The sequence below is a fragment of the Ascaphus truei genome, chromosome 18 (assembly GCF_040206685.1).
Source record: "Ascaphus truei isolate aAscTru1 chromosome 18, aAscTru1.hap1, whole genome shotgun sequence".
In the NCBI taxonomy this organism is placed as follows: domain Eukaryota; kingdom Metazoa; phylum Chordata; class Amphibia; order Anura; family Ascaphidae; genus Ascaphus; species Ascaphus truei.
In genome coordinates, this window is record NC_134500.1 from 18871769 (window position 1) to 18889299 (window position 17531).

Genomic DNA, 17531 nt, shown 5'->3' on the forward strand with positions numbered 1-17531 from the left:
AATGATCGTACTTTAAACAGTAATGTGGAAGGAGGTAGTAGGGCCAGGTTTGGGAGGAAGTATGCAGAGGTCTGTTTTTGCCATTTTAAGTTTAAGCCAGCGGAGGGCCATCCAGGATGATATCGCAGAGAGACATTCAGAAACTTTGATTTGTACAGCAGGTGTAAGGTCGGGGGTTGAAAAGTAAATGTGTGTGTCGTCAGCATAGAGGTGATATTTAAACCCAAGAGATGTTATTAGGTCACCTAGAGAGCGTGTACAGAGAAAAGAGAAGAGGTCCCAGGACAGAGCCCTGGGGTACCCCCACAGAGAGATCGATAGAGGAGGGATGTTAGCAGAAGAGACACAAAGTACGATGGGAGAGGTAAGAGGAGATCCAGAATAGAGCTTTGTTCCAAATACCAAGAGTATGGAGAATGTGAAGGCGAAGAGGGGGATTCACGGTGTCAAATGCTGCAGAGAGATCGAGTAATGAGCAGAGTGTAATGACCTCTGTCTTTGGCAGCACGGAGGTCATCAGTTAATTTAGTGAGGGCTGTTTCAGTGGAGTGAGCAGTGCGGAAGCCAGATTGTAGAGGGTCTAGGAGAGAATAGGTGTTGATAAAATGGAGCAAGCGAGAGAATACAAGACGTTCAAGGAGTTTAGAGGCAAAAGGCAGGAGGGACACAGGTCGATAGTTAGAAAGACAGGTAGGGTCAAGCTTGCTGTTTTTGAGTAATGGTATAACTGTTGCATGCTTGAAGGAGGATGGAAAGGTACCAGAGTAAAGGGAGGAGTTCAAAATGTGTGTGAGCGTAGGGATTATAGTAGGAGCAAGAGGTTTTAGGAGATGGGAGAGAATGGGGTCAAGAGAGCAAGTGGTAGAGGGTGAAGAGGAGATCAACAGTGACATCCTCCTCTGAGACAGTGGAAAAAGAGTCAAGGAAAGCACGAGGAGAGTTAAGAAGCAGTGTAGGATGGGAGGAGAAAACAGAGGGGATGTTCTGATGTATGGATTCCACCTTTTCCTTAAAATAGTTAAAGTCCTGAGGTGAGATGGAGGAAGAAGAGGCAGCTGAGGGTGGTTTGAGTAGAGTTAAAGACAGAAGAATCGGCGTGGGTTAGACTTGTGTGTGTTGATTAGTGAAGAGAAGTAGGACTGTTTAGCTTGAGAGATGGCAGAGTTGAAGAAAGATAGCATACATTTGTAGTGAAGGAAGTCTGCGAGAGTGTGAGCCTGAGGTAGGTGGGCGATAGATGACCGCCACGTGGACAGGGAGAGGAGAGAAGATCTGGATAATGTGAGCCTCAAAGAAGGGAAAAGCAAGGGAGGAATAGGAAGGGTTCGTTAACAGCAGAGAGAGGACAGCAGGAGCCCCACACCTCCACCCCTGCCATCAGGGCGCAGAGTGTGGGAGAAAGAAAGGCCACCATAAGGTAGGGCAGAGTCAGACTGAGTGAGCCAGGTCTCAGTTATAGCAAATACGAGCAGAGTGAGAAAGAAGTCATGCACAGAGAGGAACTTGTTAGAAAGGGAGCGAGCATTCCAACCGGAGAGGAGGGCAGGGGATTGGTATGAGGTTAGAGGGGTTGACACCTCACTTTCATTACAAACGCTTATACCATGTGTGTCTTGTATCCCACTTCTTAGATTGCAAGCTCTTTGAAGAAGCAAGTACCACTCACATTCCTTCCAATTTTGTCAGTATCACTCACTTGTCTTGTTGCAATGTGCATCTCTAGGGCAAGGTCTGACTTTTGGATATCCCTGGCTTTATTTCAGAGGAGCACACTGGAAGTATTTCTTAAAGCAAATATAAGCAATCCATAAGGCTGGCTATTAACAAGCTAATTGTTTTTTTTTATATTTATGCCCAAAAATTGCCTCTGTATAAATATACAGAACATTAAGCGGACGCAAATAGGTGCTTCAACCTTTTGCAATGCACCAAAAAATAAAGTTTAAAACCTCAAATCTGGGTCATAGTTGGGTTTTAGGATCTGTGTGTTGCAGTGAACTAGACCTGCTGCAGCCGAGGGGGGAAGGGAGACTAGTCTCCATCTTCCACCCCCCTCCCTTCAGAGCTTGCGCTCACGAGAAAATCAGTCACTTGCTCCTCACACAGCCCGCCCAGGGCAGCAGATAATCTATTGCCATATAACCGCTCCCTGTAACTCCCTATATAACATCTCTGTGCTTGTCTAAATTTAGCATAGGTTGAACTTGATGGACTGATGTCTTTTTTCAACCTCATCAACTACTGTATGTAACCTGTCTCCCCCTTCTCACTCTGTGCTCCTCTGTCTCCCCCTTCTCACTCTGTGCTCCTCTGTCTCCCCCTTCTCACTCTGTGCTCCTCTGTCTCCCCCTTCTCACTCTGTGCTCCTCTGTCTCCCCCTTCTCACTCTGTGCTCCTCTGTCTCCCCCTTCTCACTCTGTGCTCCTCTGTCTCCCCCTTCTCACTCTGTGCTCCTCTGTCTCCCCCTTCTCACTCTGTGCTCACCTGTCTCCCCCCTCTTCTCACTCTGTGCTCACCTGTCTCCCCCCTCTTCTCACTCTGTGCTCACCTGTCTCCCCCCTCTTCTCACTCTGTGCTCCTGTCTCCCCCTTCTCACTTTGTGCTCCTCTGTCTCCCCCTTCTCACTCTGTCTCCCCGTTCTCACTCTGTGCCCCTGTCTCCCCCTTCTCACTCTGTGCTCCTGTCTCCCCCTTCTCACTCTGTGCCCGTCTCCCCCTTCTCACTCTGTGCCCCTGTCTCCCCCTTCTCACACTGTGCCCCTGTCTCCCCCTTCTCACTCTGTGCCCCTGTCTCCCCCTTCTCACTCTGTGCCCCTGTCTCCCCCTTCTGTGCTCTGTCTCCCCCCTCGCTGATCTCTCTCGGGACGAAAGTTGGAAGGGACCGAGGGGAGGTTGAGGAGAGGGCAGAGAGGAGAGCAGAGGAGAAAGCAGAGAGGAGGTAGAGGGAAGGTGGAGGAGAGGGGCTGGTTGAGGAGAGAGGGGAGGTTGAGGAGAGGGCAGAGGGGAGGTTGAGGAGAGGTTGAGGACAGGGCAGAGAGGAGGGTAAAGGAGAGGGCAGAGGGGAGGTAGAGGAGAAGGCAGAGGGGAGGGTAGAGGTTGAGAAGAGGTAGAGGGGAAGTTCAGACACAGCACATTTATAAACTATTATCTCTGAAAGGATCGGTAGAAGACTGTTTCCGCCCCCCAAAACCGCCTCAGCCGCTGTGTTTTCCAGCAGGCAGCGACCTCTCCCATTAGCAAAGGTTTGGGACGGGTTCTGGTACCAAACCTCCCCTCACAGAACCGCCTCTAACGTGTCCAGCAACCGAACAAGGGGAATAGCAGCAGCCCTCTCACATAACACTGCGCGCTCCGTCCGCCCTATCCCTCCGCGCGCGCACACAAGCCGGATCTTTTACTTCTGTACTGGTCGGCGGACGAAGGGGATGAAAAAAGCGCCGGCTCAGCCACTTTGCCACGCGGAGGGATACGCAATAGGGATCTAACGAGGTGCTGAGGCGCGAGCAGCAAGAGAGAAATAAATATGTCCGCATGAGAGGGAGAACCACAAGTTCCTATCGTGGGGTTGGGGGGGAAACAAAAACCCTACACACAAAAACAAAACGTGCAAACCTAATCATTTTATCAAGAGTCAGGAGAAAGCCGCCGCCAAGCCCTGGGGAGGACCCCGGGCCAATAAACTTAAACCCCCCTAATTGTTGGATGGTTAAACGGAGGAATAAGGTAAATGGGGATGTTGGGCAGGAGGAAGGGTGAAAAAGTGGGGGTGGGATTGGGGGTGGAGAAGTGGGGCTGGGTGAATGGGGTGGAGAAGTGTGGGTGGGATTGGGATGAAGGAAGTGGGGATAGGATTGGGTTGAAGGGAGTGGGGGTGGTAGTGGGGTGGGATTGGGATGAAGTGGGTGGGATTGGGGTGAAGGAAGTGGGCTGGGATTGGGATGAAGTGGGTGGGATTGGGGTGAAGGAAGTGGGGTGGGATTGGGGTGAAGGAAGTGGGATTGGGGTGAAGGAAGTGGGGTGGGATTGGGGTGAAGGAAGTGGGATGGGATTGGGATGAAGGGAGTGGGATTGGGGTGAAGGAAGTGGGGTGGGATTGGGGTGAAGGAAGTGGGGGTGGGATTGGGGTGAAGGAAGTGGGGGTGGGATTGGGGTGAAGGAAGTGGGATGGGATTGGGGTGAAGGAAGTGGGATGGGATTGGGATGAAGGGAGTGGGATTGGGGTGAAGGAAGTGGGGGGTGGGATTGGGGTGAAGGAAGTGGGGGTGGTATTGAGGTGAAGGAAGTGGGATTGGGTGGAGAAGTGGGAGTGGGATTGGGGAAAGTGTCTCTCCAGAAGTGTCTGAAGCTTCTCATGTATGATTCTCCATGTGCTTCAGTCACATTGCAAGTATACACATTGTATCTCTTCATCTCAGTGTCTCTCATGGGGAACTCGGCTGTAACCTTTCATTGTGTAGAAAATGCCTTCTATAGACACCACCTCCCTCCTCTTCTTCAGAGAGCTGATTTTTAAACTTGGTAAAGATATAGCACATCCATCCATTGTCCCACTCCCTCCTATTGGAATATAACCCCTTCCCACCCCCCCAAAGATTCAAAGTGCTGCTGGAAACCAACATGTAACTCCCCCCCCCCACAAACCAGTGTGTAAAGTCTTGTGTTTACATGTATTGATTATTTTTAAATCAAATACAAACACAGGTAATACGCTTTTTTCCCCCATTATTATTTTTTTAATATACCCTTTACCCTGCTTTTTGAAGACCTTGCACGGGGGGAGCAACTTGTCAGCTGCATTGTTGCAAGATGATGGTGAGTCACTTCATGCTTTTGGGTCGAGCTTGCTCTTTTTTCGGTGTTCCTTGCATCCCTGGATTTAATATTTTCTGTTAACCTCCTTTTTTTTTTTTAACCCTTGCTGGGGCGGCAGGAGAAACTTCTCACGGAGTTACTACTTTTTAGGAGCAGCTACATGCTAAGGAGGTGTGTCCCTTTCCCCCCAGCACCCTCCCACCCTCAATCATAATGTCAGATGGGCTGATCAGGGCAGCAGCTAGTAGGGGAGGGAGGGAGGGGGGGATTGTTGTGATGCAAATGGTAAGTGTGCCTTCTCTGCTGTGTGCTAGGAGCTGGTCTGAGTGGGTGAAGATGAATCCTCAGCAGCGGATGGCCGCTATAGGGACGGACAAGGAGCTGAGTGACCTGCTGGATTTCAGTGCGGTACGATATCCTTCGAGGTCTTCTTATGGCTTCTCCCACACGGTAAAGAGAGCACGCCAAGCAGGCAGTCTGGGGACAGGACCCAGCCAAGCTGGTCACCTCCACTTTGATGTCATGTCTAGACTCCCAAGATGTCATTAATCACTTTTAAAGACCACCGGGGTCAATTGGTTTACAATTTAGAGACATCTGGAGACCCCACCCCACCATTCCAGAAAGAAGCTATCCAAATAAATTCAGTTTAAACCCTATTAGGTCTCCTTTGCCTAAATTTGAGAAGTGTAGTAGTAGTCAAAGTGGGGAGAGAGATTAAGTGCCATGAAAGGATAGGAGACTTGTTTAGACAAAGTGTTTAATCCTCACTTGTTGCCCTATATAGATCCTGTGTGGTCATGAACTACAACCCATTTATTCATGTGATATATTTGTGAAATAAGTGTCAAACTGACATTTGGTGCTGTTTGGCTGTTTCAGTATTTTTGCATATTTCAGTAGAGTTGCATGAAATACATGTTTTTATATAATGTTGTTCTCATTACTTGTGCTGCATCTTCCTGTATAGATCATGTATTTTTTTTTTTTTTCTAGCCTTGAGTGACTGTCCCAAATCTAGTTCTAGCACCAAAATAGTTAATGTTGCACAAATGAATTGCAGCAGACAGGCAGGGCTGCAAAAATAAAATGCAATGCTGCTTTGTAAACTGAAGTACAGTCAACTTAAAGCAAAATTTGTTTCTGTCTTGCAGATGTTTTCTCCACCTGTTAATAGTGGGAAAAACAGACCAACTACCCTGGGAAGCAGTCAGTTCAGTGGCTCTGGTAAGGAACAGCTAAGATAATAGCCACCAATTTTCAATTTACGGAATATGAACCCTCTGAGTAGTAACGTTTACAAGTGTCTGGAGTTATTCTCTTGTCACTCACTGCACTACGTTATAATTCTTAACTGGCATCATACGTCGAGTTCCTTTTATACAATGTCAATTATTCAGTCTTTCCTTTTTAGTCCTGTGCACTTGGTTTTGCAAATAAGTACGGATGTCTGTCATGCATTCGCTTTTTGTTTTTAGATTTTTTTTTTTTTTAAACAATTGCTCTCATAATGACCCAGTTCCTTGCCGAGGTTACATTAAAGTGATTACGGTGACATCTGGGATGTGTTAGTTGTCATTATAATTACATTTAGCGAGCAAAGATGTTTAATGGCTTTTACCTGTTTTTAAAACGAAAGCTTGAGCTGCAGCACATATACGGTTCAATTATTCGGAGTGGTATATATTTTTTGTGTTTGTAATCTGTATCTTTTTAGTATAGGAATCTCAGTTTGTTTAGCCCAGTAATATGTGTAGCTGTCAAATCTTAGATTGCCAATATTGAAAGATTTCTTAGTGATTTTAAATACCATTTTTTTTAAATCCACAGTTTTTTTTTCTTTTATTTAGAACAAGTTACAAAATTGAAGAAACAGAGTTGATTACTAAATCTGTTGGAATGAACACGGATGTCCCTTAAATTGGTTCCACATGTTTATATGGTGCATGTAGCTAGCAGAGCCAGATGCCTGCAAGACAAATTGTTATGACAGTATGAAATGTTGTCTGAACAAATTTCAACGTAAACATATCTGAGGTTCTTACTTTCTAATAATATTAGTTTAATCCTGCTAGCATTTTAAAGTTTGCACCCAATACAGATTTATTTAGGTTAAAATATAATTACATAGGGAGCTGAAAATGCAGTCCGGCTCATAAAGCTATTTTGCAATTATAATGTATTTTATTGAACCAACATGAAAATGAGAAATTTCCAGTTTTTTTAAAATAAGATTTCCGATCAATACAGTTTTTATTTTCTAGAATGAGTATAACCATAATAGGGTACTAAGCATCTTTGATGTTGGCCCAATATTGGTATCACGACTGCAGGATCTCTCCAGGATTCGTGCGACTGCTACATATCTTAAATTTGGTTTAGCGATTGTCTATGATATGAAGTTTAGGGAAATGTCAAGCATTATTGAACTCTTCTTGTGTAGAGGAGCAGGGTTTGCTCTGTGTATGCGCTATACAAGACATGTAGATACATGGTATATGTGAATGCAGGCCTCTCTCTACTTAACTAAAGGATTTCAATTAGCAGCACCCCATCTTTAAATCCATTATTTATTTTTTGTTGATGCGGCCTTATCACCCATTTTTCTTCTTTTAACCACCATTCCTGTTCGTTTTTGTTTCCCAATCCATAGGTATAGCTGATAGGGTATAACATTATGTAATAAAATACCAATGACACCATTTCTCAGGGTAACTGGAACACAAAAGGTTTACAATTCTTGTTTCCTCAAATAGGTGTTTTTAGTGATCAATATCTCATTTTTGAAGGGCACTGCATATATGGATATGGATGTACTCAATATTCCAGGGGTGGCCATCTCCAGTCCTCAAGGGCCACCAACAGGTCAGGTTTTCAGGATATCCCTGCTTCAGCACAGGTGGCTCCGTCCGAATGACGGAGCCACCTCTGCTAAAGCAGGGATATCCTGAAAACCTGACCTGTTGGTGGCCCTTATGGACGAGAGTTGGCCACCGCTGCAACCGTCTTTTTTTCCTGTCCTGACTCCTTAAATTTCAAAGTACTGTAATATTATTTTTGTTGCAAAGTGTATATTAATTTATTCATTTTTGGGGGGAAATGTGTCCAGAATGTCAGGGATATTTCCTTTTGGCATGCATAAATACCACTAGTTTGAAGATTTGTCTACTTCTATTCTGACTTTTTTTTTTTCCCCGAGATAATTTCATGACAAATTACGCAACTATTAACCCTGTTGTAAGGCGTTTCCCTATTACAATCCGTTAGCTTGTAGGAATTCCCACCTCCCCCTTGTCATTCATTCACATGGCGGTCTTGGAAAGATGCAAGGGAAGGGAGAGCATGAGTTACACATGGCTTTATACCAAGTCTTGCCTGTTTCAGGACTCCCACTGTACATACGACTTCTCCGAGTAAATTGTTTGCTTCCTCTGAATGTGTGTGTGTGTGTGTGTGTTGGGAGAGATGGCTTCAGGGCAATAAGGAAAATGGGAAGACAGAACTCCCATCTGAATTAAGAGATTAGGTTATTAAGTTTAACTCCGTGTTTTTGTGGAAACATTTTCACTTGAGTATAATAGGATTGTACTTCAGTGCTGATTTCAAATAGCATATTGGTAATTTACACCTGTATGTATGTGTATGTATGTATGTATCTCTATCACACCAACCTTTATGCATAGAGTTGCAGTACAATCAGTCAAGAATATTAATACATTGAGTAAAATAGATTTATATCACATTGATTGTTTTCTTTGTAATTACGCGTCACATTCCTTTATTTCCTTAATATTTCTAACTAAATATGCAGACTTTTCTGTGTAATCTTGTTTAATATGGGGGATTTCAGTTGTGTTTCTATAGAACACAATCTTAGTGAATATTGCCTATTGCTTTTGTCTTCTTGTGCAAAATGGCAAATAGATTTAAGTACTGTAGGAAATAAGAATTAAAAGCAAAGTTCTATTGGTGGAATCCAAGAATAGCTCATTTACTGTTTAAATGAAAATGACAAGTACTGTATGGTCTTTTCATTGGGGCTTAAACGCTGTGTCATTCTTTCACCAATAAGGGAATAACATGGCTTCAAAAATGTTCTGAGGATTATTTTACATGCATGATGGTGATTTCTAAACGTTTGTGTTCTGGGTAAATGCGAATGTAATTCAGCTGCAGCATTTCCATTAAAACTGAAGGATTTAAAAAAAATAATTATTATTATTATTGATGTGGGTTTTTTTGTTCCGTTGTTTTTGTATGTCCAAAGGTATATCTGCAAAATGTTTGAGACCAGCACAATAAATACAATTTGTTTTTTTAATATACTGAAAAAAATCACGTGAAGATGTGTAAAAAAGTGCAACGTCTGTTAAAGGCTATACCATGAAAATATAATATAGCATTATATCAAATAGACTGCATCTGTGCAGATCTTATCCAAATTACTAGTACTTTTATATAGTGGTACGGCAGCCAGTTTTTAGGGACGTTTCAGTCCTGAAAGTTGTCTGTTTTCCGTCTGAGATTTGGAGAAATGAGAAGGCAGATGTCAGATCCAAGTGATCACATGATCCTGGGCACATTTCCTGACTTGTCTGCAACTGCACAATGGGTGTGTGACCTAAAATAAATGATCACATCCCATAACTGACACGGTGTAGTTTGCATCTTGTAAACCCCTCCACCCGCCCCCGCCACGCCTCCCCCCCAAAAATAAAAGTCAATTGTATTAATGGTTGTGTCTGGAAATATTGCATTAACCATAGTTTGTTGTTGAGCGTTCCCCACAAATACATACTTTTAAATGTCATGGTACCCAGGACGTACTTGAAAACGATAGACAACTCTCAATGTGTTACTTCCTGGTAAAACATTTTTATAAATAAATAAAATGTAAATGCGACTGGTTTCAACCCATGCCGTTCATTTAAACAATAGCCTTGCACACCGTCTCGCAATGCTGCGTAGTAGTCTGCATCACGATCATTAACCACTACGCGGTATATGCTTCTAAATAAAGTATGAAATATTGCACAAAGCCTGCAATTCACTATCAGGGAGGGGGGCGGGGGTTGATTGTTGACATAAACCACAGGGTTTATGAAGACGTTGGAAGCGATGCTGACGCAGGTTTTGATGCAGAATTTGAGGGATGATGAGATATGTGTGACCCTTCATGCAAATGAATATCTCCTGTTCATTTTGAAGTGAGCAATATTAAGCGCTGCTGTAAAGCAGCGTTACCATTAAAATTAGAGCGAAGATTGATCAAACTGCACTTTGTTCTAGTAGATGTGTGAATGCTGCATGTCGCGGCTTGCTTTTATTGTAACTGCAATAGCTTGGCAGTGATCCAGTGGTTGGGGCTTCTAGCTTTGCTGTTATGGAAGTAGTCAATGCAAGCAGGTGCACTATCACTGCTAAGCTAAAAGTGCTGATTGAAAAGCGTGTAGTCTGCATTCATATATTTATTCACTCTCAACACATCCGTTTTTCTTGCGATTGCTCTCCTTTTAACATGATCACTTTTGCAAGTGTTTGCACATGTACACCAGGCAAATATCTTGGCACTTTTCTTTACACACACACACACACACACACACACACACACACACACACACACACACACACACGTTCATACACACACACACGTTCATACACACACACACACTGTACATACACACACACACACTGTACATACACACACACACACTGTACATACACACACTGTACATACACACACACACTGTACATACACACACACACACACACACACTGTACATACACACACACACACTGTACATACACACACACACACACACATACTGTACACACACACACACACACACACATACTGTACATACACACACACACACACACACACACATACTGTACATACACACACACAGACACACACACACACACACACACACACACACATTGTCTGATAATACAGTATGGGAATGTTTGTAGTCACATTTTTTTTTTTCATTCTACATTGCTCCCATTGAAAACCCTGATCCTTCTACCCTTGGAACACGCTACTCGTCTTTCCTGCTGCTGAAAGATCACGTCAAAGTGCAAAAACTGTTGTGCAATGTTTGCAACAGGCTTGCAACACACTTGGCTAAAACCCTACATTTAATAGAAAGCTATTTATTTTTAGAATAAAGATCTATAATACGCATATAAGGTAATTTAAAAGGGCACACACAAATTTCAGAATAAAAAGGCACCCCTTTTATTTTCCGTCATATTGTGCAAAAGAGTCTCAATTTTCATGAAAATGTTAGCAATTATAGGTCTATCACAGGAGATTACATTTAATAATTATTTGACACGCCAATAAACATTCTTTGGAATTGGTGACGTCATGATGACCTCATCAAGTGCATAGTTACAAGATTGTGTTTAGCAAAGAAGATAACAACGTTATAAAGTGCTTGAGATAGAAAGAATTATGGTCCAAAACGCTGACATAAAATGTTTTGTAATAAAAGATGGACGCTAGGAAGACTGAGAGAACGAATTTGTTAAACAACATATTGTTCAGGAGTGGGAGGAGCTGGATCAACGCGTTATCGATTTATGCAATCAGACATTGGCGCTCTTATCTTCGGGCGCGCGTTTCAGCAGGAGGACATTGTGAACACACTTTGAGCCATGCATTGAACGCAAACTTTATAGTAATCTTAGTGTTTCAGATTAGGTTAGATACAGTTTAACACATGTGCAAGCTACGAAGGAAAAATGCATATTTTCCATTTAATGATCATGAACCTAACGCAGTGTATAATACTTGTCCACATAATAAAGTGACATTTAAATGTAGTTTTCAGTTGATTGTCTATATTGTGCTTCTTGTATATATATAGCTAGTCTACATAACAGACTTACAATGCACATTTTAGTGGGGATTGAGCGAGAAACATAAGATGATTAAAAAAAAAACAAGGGGCCATTGTGTGCGTGTATAATTTATTTATTTATTAAAGAATGGCTACTTTAAGTTATAGTATGCTTATGATTTAGAAACTGTTTGTTACTCCTTTCCTGGAAATAAACATATTAAGATGATTCATGTTCTATATTGACATAGGACAGCGCAAAAGTCTTAGGGCTGGATCCCGCTGGCTACTGCAGCGTCCGCTGTGGCGGACGCTGCAGGGACGAGAGCCCTCCTCTTAATGGCGCCAATAGAATTTGAGAGCAGGACTTGCTACGGAGCGCTAAGCCACGCCCCCGGTGGTTCAGCCAATGAGGGCGAACCTGCCGGGTGACGTCATGGCTGCGCCTCCGTCACTCCCTCGCCCCCCACGACCGGGGAATCGGCTGCATGCACCGCCAGTCTCGCGGGCGCGCGTGCAGCGGACGTACTGGGGCCTCAGCCTTAAAATGCAAGCGATTATGGTCAAAAAGAAGACTAGAAACACTGCCACAAATACTTTTTTTTTTTAAAGCATGTTCTTGTATAGCGCTGCAAGTTTTATTTAGCGCTTTAGAGACATTTTGCAGGCACAGGACCCTGCCCCGTAGAGCTTACAATCTATGTTTTTGGTGCCTGAGGCACAGGGAGATAAAGTGACTTGCCCAAGGTCACAAGGAGCCGACACCGGGAATTGAACCAGGTTCCCCCACTTCAAACTCGGTGTCAGTCAGTGGCATTTCCATCTTTACCTTCAAATTTTAAATAATTATTGGAAACCATGGCTTGAACCAAGTCCTTTGTAATGGCTTTCTTTGCCCAGACTTATTATTGTTTATTATTTATTTCTCGTCGGCATATTCCACAGCACAGTACAATGGGGTCGAAAGACAACAATAAAATATCAACCGTAACATACACTGGTACAGTAGGTAAGGAGGGCCTTGCTCCAAGGAGCTTACGATCTAAAAGGAAGAGAGAATGGAAACACACGGTAGAGGTAGAGAAGAAGATCTGCATGTTTCTGAAGGCTGGTCGCCATGAAGCAAGCAGCTGTCATCTCTTATCTTTGTAACAGATGGTAGGTGTTGTGGTAGAGACAGGAGGTAGAGGAGTTCAGGCGATTGATACAAAGACTTCCTTTAAATGTGACTTAAAATCTTACTTATTAAAATGTGTGAAGGGTGGGGGAGAGTCTGAGGCTCCTAGGCCAGGGGATTTCATAGGTGTGGCTTTGCCCGGGCGTAATCTTGGAGGCAGCAGTGGTAGGAGGTTATGAGAAGAGGAGAGATCATGGTCAGAGCAAAGAGGGCATGCGGGGGAGTATTTGGAGAGGAGATCTGAGATGTATGAAGGGCCACATTGTGGAGAGATTTGGAAGTGATAACTAGAATCTTAAATTTAATTCTGGTTGATATTGGTAGCCAGTGTAGGGACTTGCAGAGGAGCGGTGTAAGGCCATGTATATACTGTGTGCGACCGTGCATGCAGCATGAACAAAAGGCTGCACCTCAAGAGGCAGGACATAAAGCACGCGAAAGTTCAGCCAATTTTTTGCAAGACAATTTTTTTTATTTGGTGGCGCGACGGCCGTGTCATGTGCGCAGCTCAGCCAATGAGGGTGAACCGCTCACGTGATGCCACGCCTCCCCGTCGCGAATGTCATAGGAATCATACAGGCCACGGATCGCTTCTCGCACAGGCGCAGGGTACGTCATGCGCTCCTACTATATCCGAGGCCTATGAAATGATCTGGAAGCAGCATTTAGGATAGACTGGAGAGAGGAAGACTAGCTAGTAGGAAAGGCAAGATATTATGAGGGAGGGGATTAGGATTTTGGTGGACTCTGGGTGAAAAAGAGGTGGATTGTGATAATATTTAGTAGGTTGAAGTGGCACAATTTTGTAATGGACTGCACTTGTGTGATGGAGAGTGAAAGATTTAAAGATTACTTCTAGGCATCTGGCTTGTGGTATTGGAGCTATGGTGGAGTGAATGTTGGTGTAGGGATGGAATTATTGCGTGAGAAGATGATGTTCTGTCTTGTCCATATTACATTTGAGGTTTCGGTGGGACAACCAGGAGGAGATAGCAGAGACAATGCATCTTATGGTTCTGGAGAAAGAGAGAGGTCTGGAGAGTATAGATATATATGGGTATCAACATAAAGATAATGAAAACCAAAAGTGTGTGGTTTAGTTTACCAAGCAAACAGGTGTAGAGGAAGTAGAAGATTCCTAAAACTTTTCTGGATCCAAGTACAGAGCCCTTTGGAACCCCAACAGAAAGTGGGGCATACCAGCAAAGGAATTAATGATTCGAATGGAGGCTATTGAGGAGGATGGGATGATCTACCGTGTCAAAGGCAGCAGAGAGGTCAAGTAGAATGTTTGAGACATGCCCCTTGAAATTTGTTGTTAAGGGGTCATTGGCTACTTTTGCTATGGCAATGTTGTTGGAGTAGTTGTGATGGAATCCATTCTGCAATGTTTTGAGGGAGACAGAAAATCTAGCATGTCATTGTATACAAGCCATTCTAGTAGTTTGGAGGCAAGAAGACAAATGGTGGTAGCTGGAGAGAGAGGCTGGTTCAAGAGAGGACTACTTCAGGATAGGACTACTTCAGGATAGGGGTTACAGTGGTATGTTTAAAGGATGGGGGGAGTACACCAGTGTTGAGAATGAGTGAAGATGTGAGCTAAAGTAGCAATTACAGTAGGGGAGAGGGAGTGGTGATGTGTGTTGGTGCAGACGGGTATGTTAACTATTTATGTAACTTGTACTAAAATGTAAGATACGTTATATTAGTAATGTTTGCCTTCTATTAATTCAGTGGTTAATGGGATAATAAAAACCTTTTTTTCATTTTATATTGTATTTATTGTATAAAAATAGTGATTTTATTTCTATATGTCTACATAGCTTGTCTCAATTGTCTTACATTTCTGCCTTTTTTATATAAAATTACTAATTCTCTCATTCCCAATTTAATAATGGTTTGGAATTGTTACCAAAGACTGGATGTGTTTTTTTGAGCAGTTATTGAAGGAGATGAGGAGATAAGTGCTGAATTGGGATTGTAGGAGACGTGTGCAGAGGTTCATATAATGGAGACCGATTAGGGTGAAATTATATCTTGACTTTATTGAGCCTGTTCCTTTTTATCCAGGCGAAATATACAAAAACAACAAAATAACAAACCCCTATCCCTTTGTAAGGGCTAACTTACTTTCCCAGACCCTATCTGCAGGACTGGAGGGATATTCCCATTACCAGCCTATCACCCCAAAGTCTCAGGATGTACCTTTTAAGCAGGTGGCCCTCCATGTCAGTCTCTGGCAGGTTCCTTTTACCTCTGTGTCCAGCAAATATAGGTCTATGGATGTCTTGATCTCAGCACAGCCTTTGTGCTCAAGACAGTGTCTGTGTTCAGGCTTCTCTGCTCTCCTTCTGTCAGCCCAAATGTGAGCTAAGGAATCTCTCTCCTGTTTCTCACATCAGGCTTTTCTAAAAGTCCTAATCAGCTATGTGGAGTCTGGTTGATTGCCTGTGTGCAATTAACCAGCACACTGTTGGATTTGGAGGCAGTTTCTCTCAAACCGTGATAAGTCCCTGTTACAGGGATGTTTTGGCGTTGGTAAATAGGGGGCTCACAAGTCCGATATAATATTTCCAGTACGTTCCATACTTTTGCCTCTGGAGCAAGTTGATGCAGGAGAACGTTTTTGCTTTGTTTTTATTGAGCAGGTTGCATCATTTTGATGCACATCCCACAAAGTGTTTATGTAAAAGCTATTCAATTACTGTTTATTGCCATTACTTTAAGAAAAAGTAATGCTAAGGGGATTATCCATTAAACTGTGATAGTGCTGATCGGGGAACTATTGCCTGGAAACGCCTGTTAAAAAAAGGGTGTCAATTGGGGCACTATCGCATTGAAACTGCCAGGATCGCAGTTGAATTAACCCTTTAGTGCCAAAAGTAGCTTTCTTTGTAATTAGATAATGAAACCACCAAGATAAAGCCGACACGTTTCCAAGCTTCAGTTGGTTTAAATATTTGTTTTATATTTTCATTATTATTATTATTATAATACTGCTATGGATAATGTTTTGAACAGGTACAGTACAAATACATTTTTGCTTTTATTACAACTATTTGCTGAAGTGGAAGAAATATCATCACTGACATAAAAAGCTAAACTTATCCATTTTAGCATCTGAAGTGTTTGCAAAGAATGACTTTTATTCCAAACCCTTAAAAATACAGGCAAAAGTGATTTGCAGAAAGTGTATCCCTCTGCCTGGTAAAGCTTAAAGAGGCAATCCAAGGCAGCAGATTAAAAAATATATATCTATCTCTCTAACTATATCTATCTCCTCTGTCTCTCTCTCTGTGTCTCTCTCTCTCTGTCTCTCTCTCTGTGTCTCTCTCTCTGTGTCTCTCTCTCTGTGTCTCTCTCTCTGTGTGTGTCTCTCTCTCTCTCTGTCTGTCTGTCTGTCTCTGTCTCTCTCTCTGTCTCTCTCTCTGTCTCTCTCTCTGTCTCTCTCTCTGTCTCTCTCTCTGTCTCTCTCTCAGCTCCGGGCCCCCCCTGCTTCTGGAGATACTTACCTGGGAATTAGGTGTTGGTAGCCACTCTCGGCTACCAGGGTTAACAATATGTCTGCTCTTCAGATATTTCTCGCCCTGCTGACTAATAGGAAATCGTGGCATCATCGGTGCGGCTTCCTATTGGCCCATGTGATGTGGGAGCTTTAAAAACTTTAAAGCCCTGCTTGTTGAGCCGTGGCAGCTACCGGCACCTACTTCTGAGGTAAAAATCTCTGGAAATAGGGGGCCCCCAGAGATTAAATTAATGGCGTTCAGCTCCGAAGAGCCCATGCTTCAATTGTATGTATGAAGAAAAAAAAATCACCGGCTTGGATTGCTCCTTTTAAAATAGCCCTTCTGCTCCTGCTAAAACAAGGGGGTGTACTTTCCAAACTTCTTTAAATTATTTACAAGTGTACGTTTATTTTCCATTAAGCTGAATTGTCTCTGAAATGTGTGAAAACTGCAGTCACGTCTTGTGATCTCCCTTTAAAGATTAAAATGACTATCTCTCATCATTAAAACACCTGCTTCAGGGCTCCAGAAATGTGTTACAAATGCGTCTTTGTTTCTCTTTAAGCAACTTCAAGCATTAAATTGTGGGAAAGAGAATGCAGCCAGTGTATTCAGTCGAGTAAAACCGTGGAAGGGCGGCATATCCAGCACATGTCTGGCTACCTTGTTTATAGGGGTTAATGGAAAACATTGTGCCAAGTGTTCGAAATCTTGAATCTTTAATTCCAGCATGAGCATTTTGCTGCTGCACTGTAGTCGCTGACATCTGATACGTCCTCCGCCCAAACACCCAAACATTGTGGCGTGTGTTTAAGTTGGCCTCTCTCTCTTCAGTGTACTGTGAGGGCCGCGTTACATGATTTACTAACGATTCAGGGGACAGGTTTGTTTCTATTATGTGATTCTGGGATGAGATAATTGGTCTTCTCTCTGAATAGAAGCTTTGTATTGCTGTATCTATAAAACAAAGCTGTGTTTGTAAACATAACTTGTGAAAATATAAAGGGCATACTTTCTGGTGAAGATGTTAATTGAATACCATAGAAGAGTGGGAAAAAGAAACGTTTGTTTGGTAAATGTAATAATGTAGCCTAGATCTCACTGGATAATTGTGTTACTAAATGTATCTAATTTACAGAGCCCTCTTGTAGGCTGCCTTTTCTTTTATAAATAAAGCCATTCCTATGCT

The 17531-nt window shown here is 43.0% G+C and overlaps 1 protein-coding gene across 12 annotated transcripts in view; it reads left to right on the forward strand.

The window, feature by feature from the left end:
- The first annotated feature begins 3148 nt into the window (after positions 1-3148).
- The window catches only part of TCF12 (transcription factor 12), a 218449-nt gene continuing 204066 nt past the window's right edge, over positions 3149-17531 (forward strand). For 2 of the 12 annotated variants that reach the window (XM_075575770.1, XM_075575771.1), the window contains exons 1-2: positions 5049-5261; positions 5966-6038. In XM_075575770.1, the coding sequence (XP_075431885.1) occupies positions 5088-5261; positions 5966-6038 (247 nt within the window). In that variant the 5' untranslated portion in view covers positions 5049-5087. Of the gene's footprint in view, positions 3723-4762; positions 4812-5046; positions 5262-5965; positions 6039-17531 lie in introns of those variants that run through there. The other 10 variants (XM_075575773.1, XM_075575774.1, XM_075575781.1 and 7 more) reach the window with 9 other exon arrangements.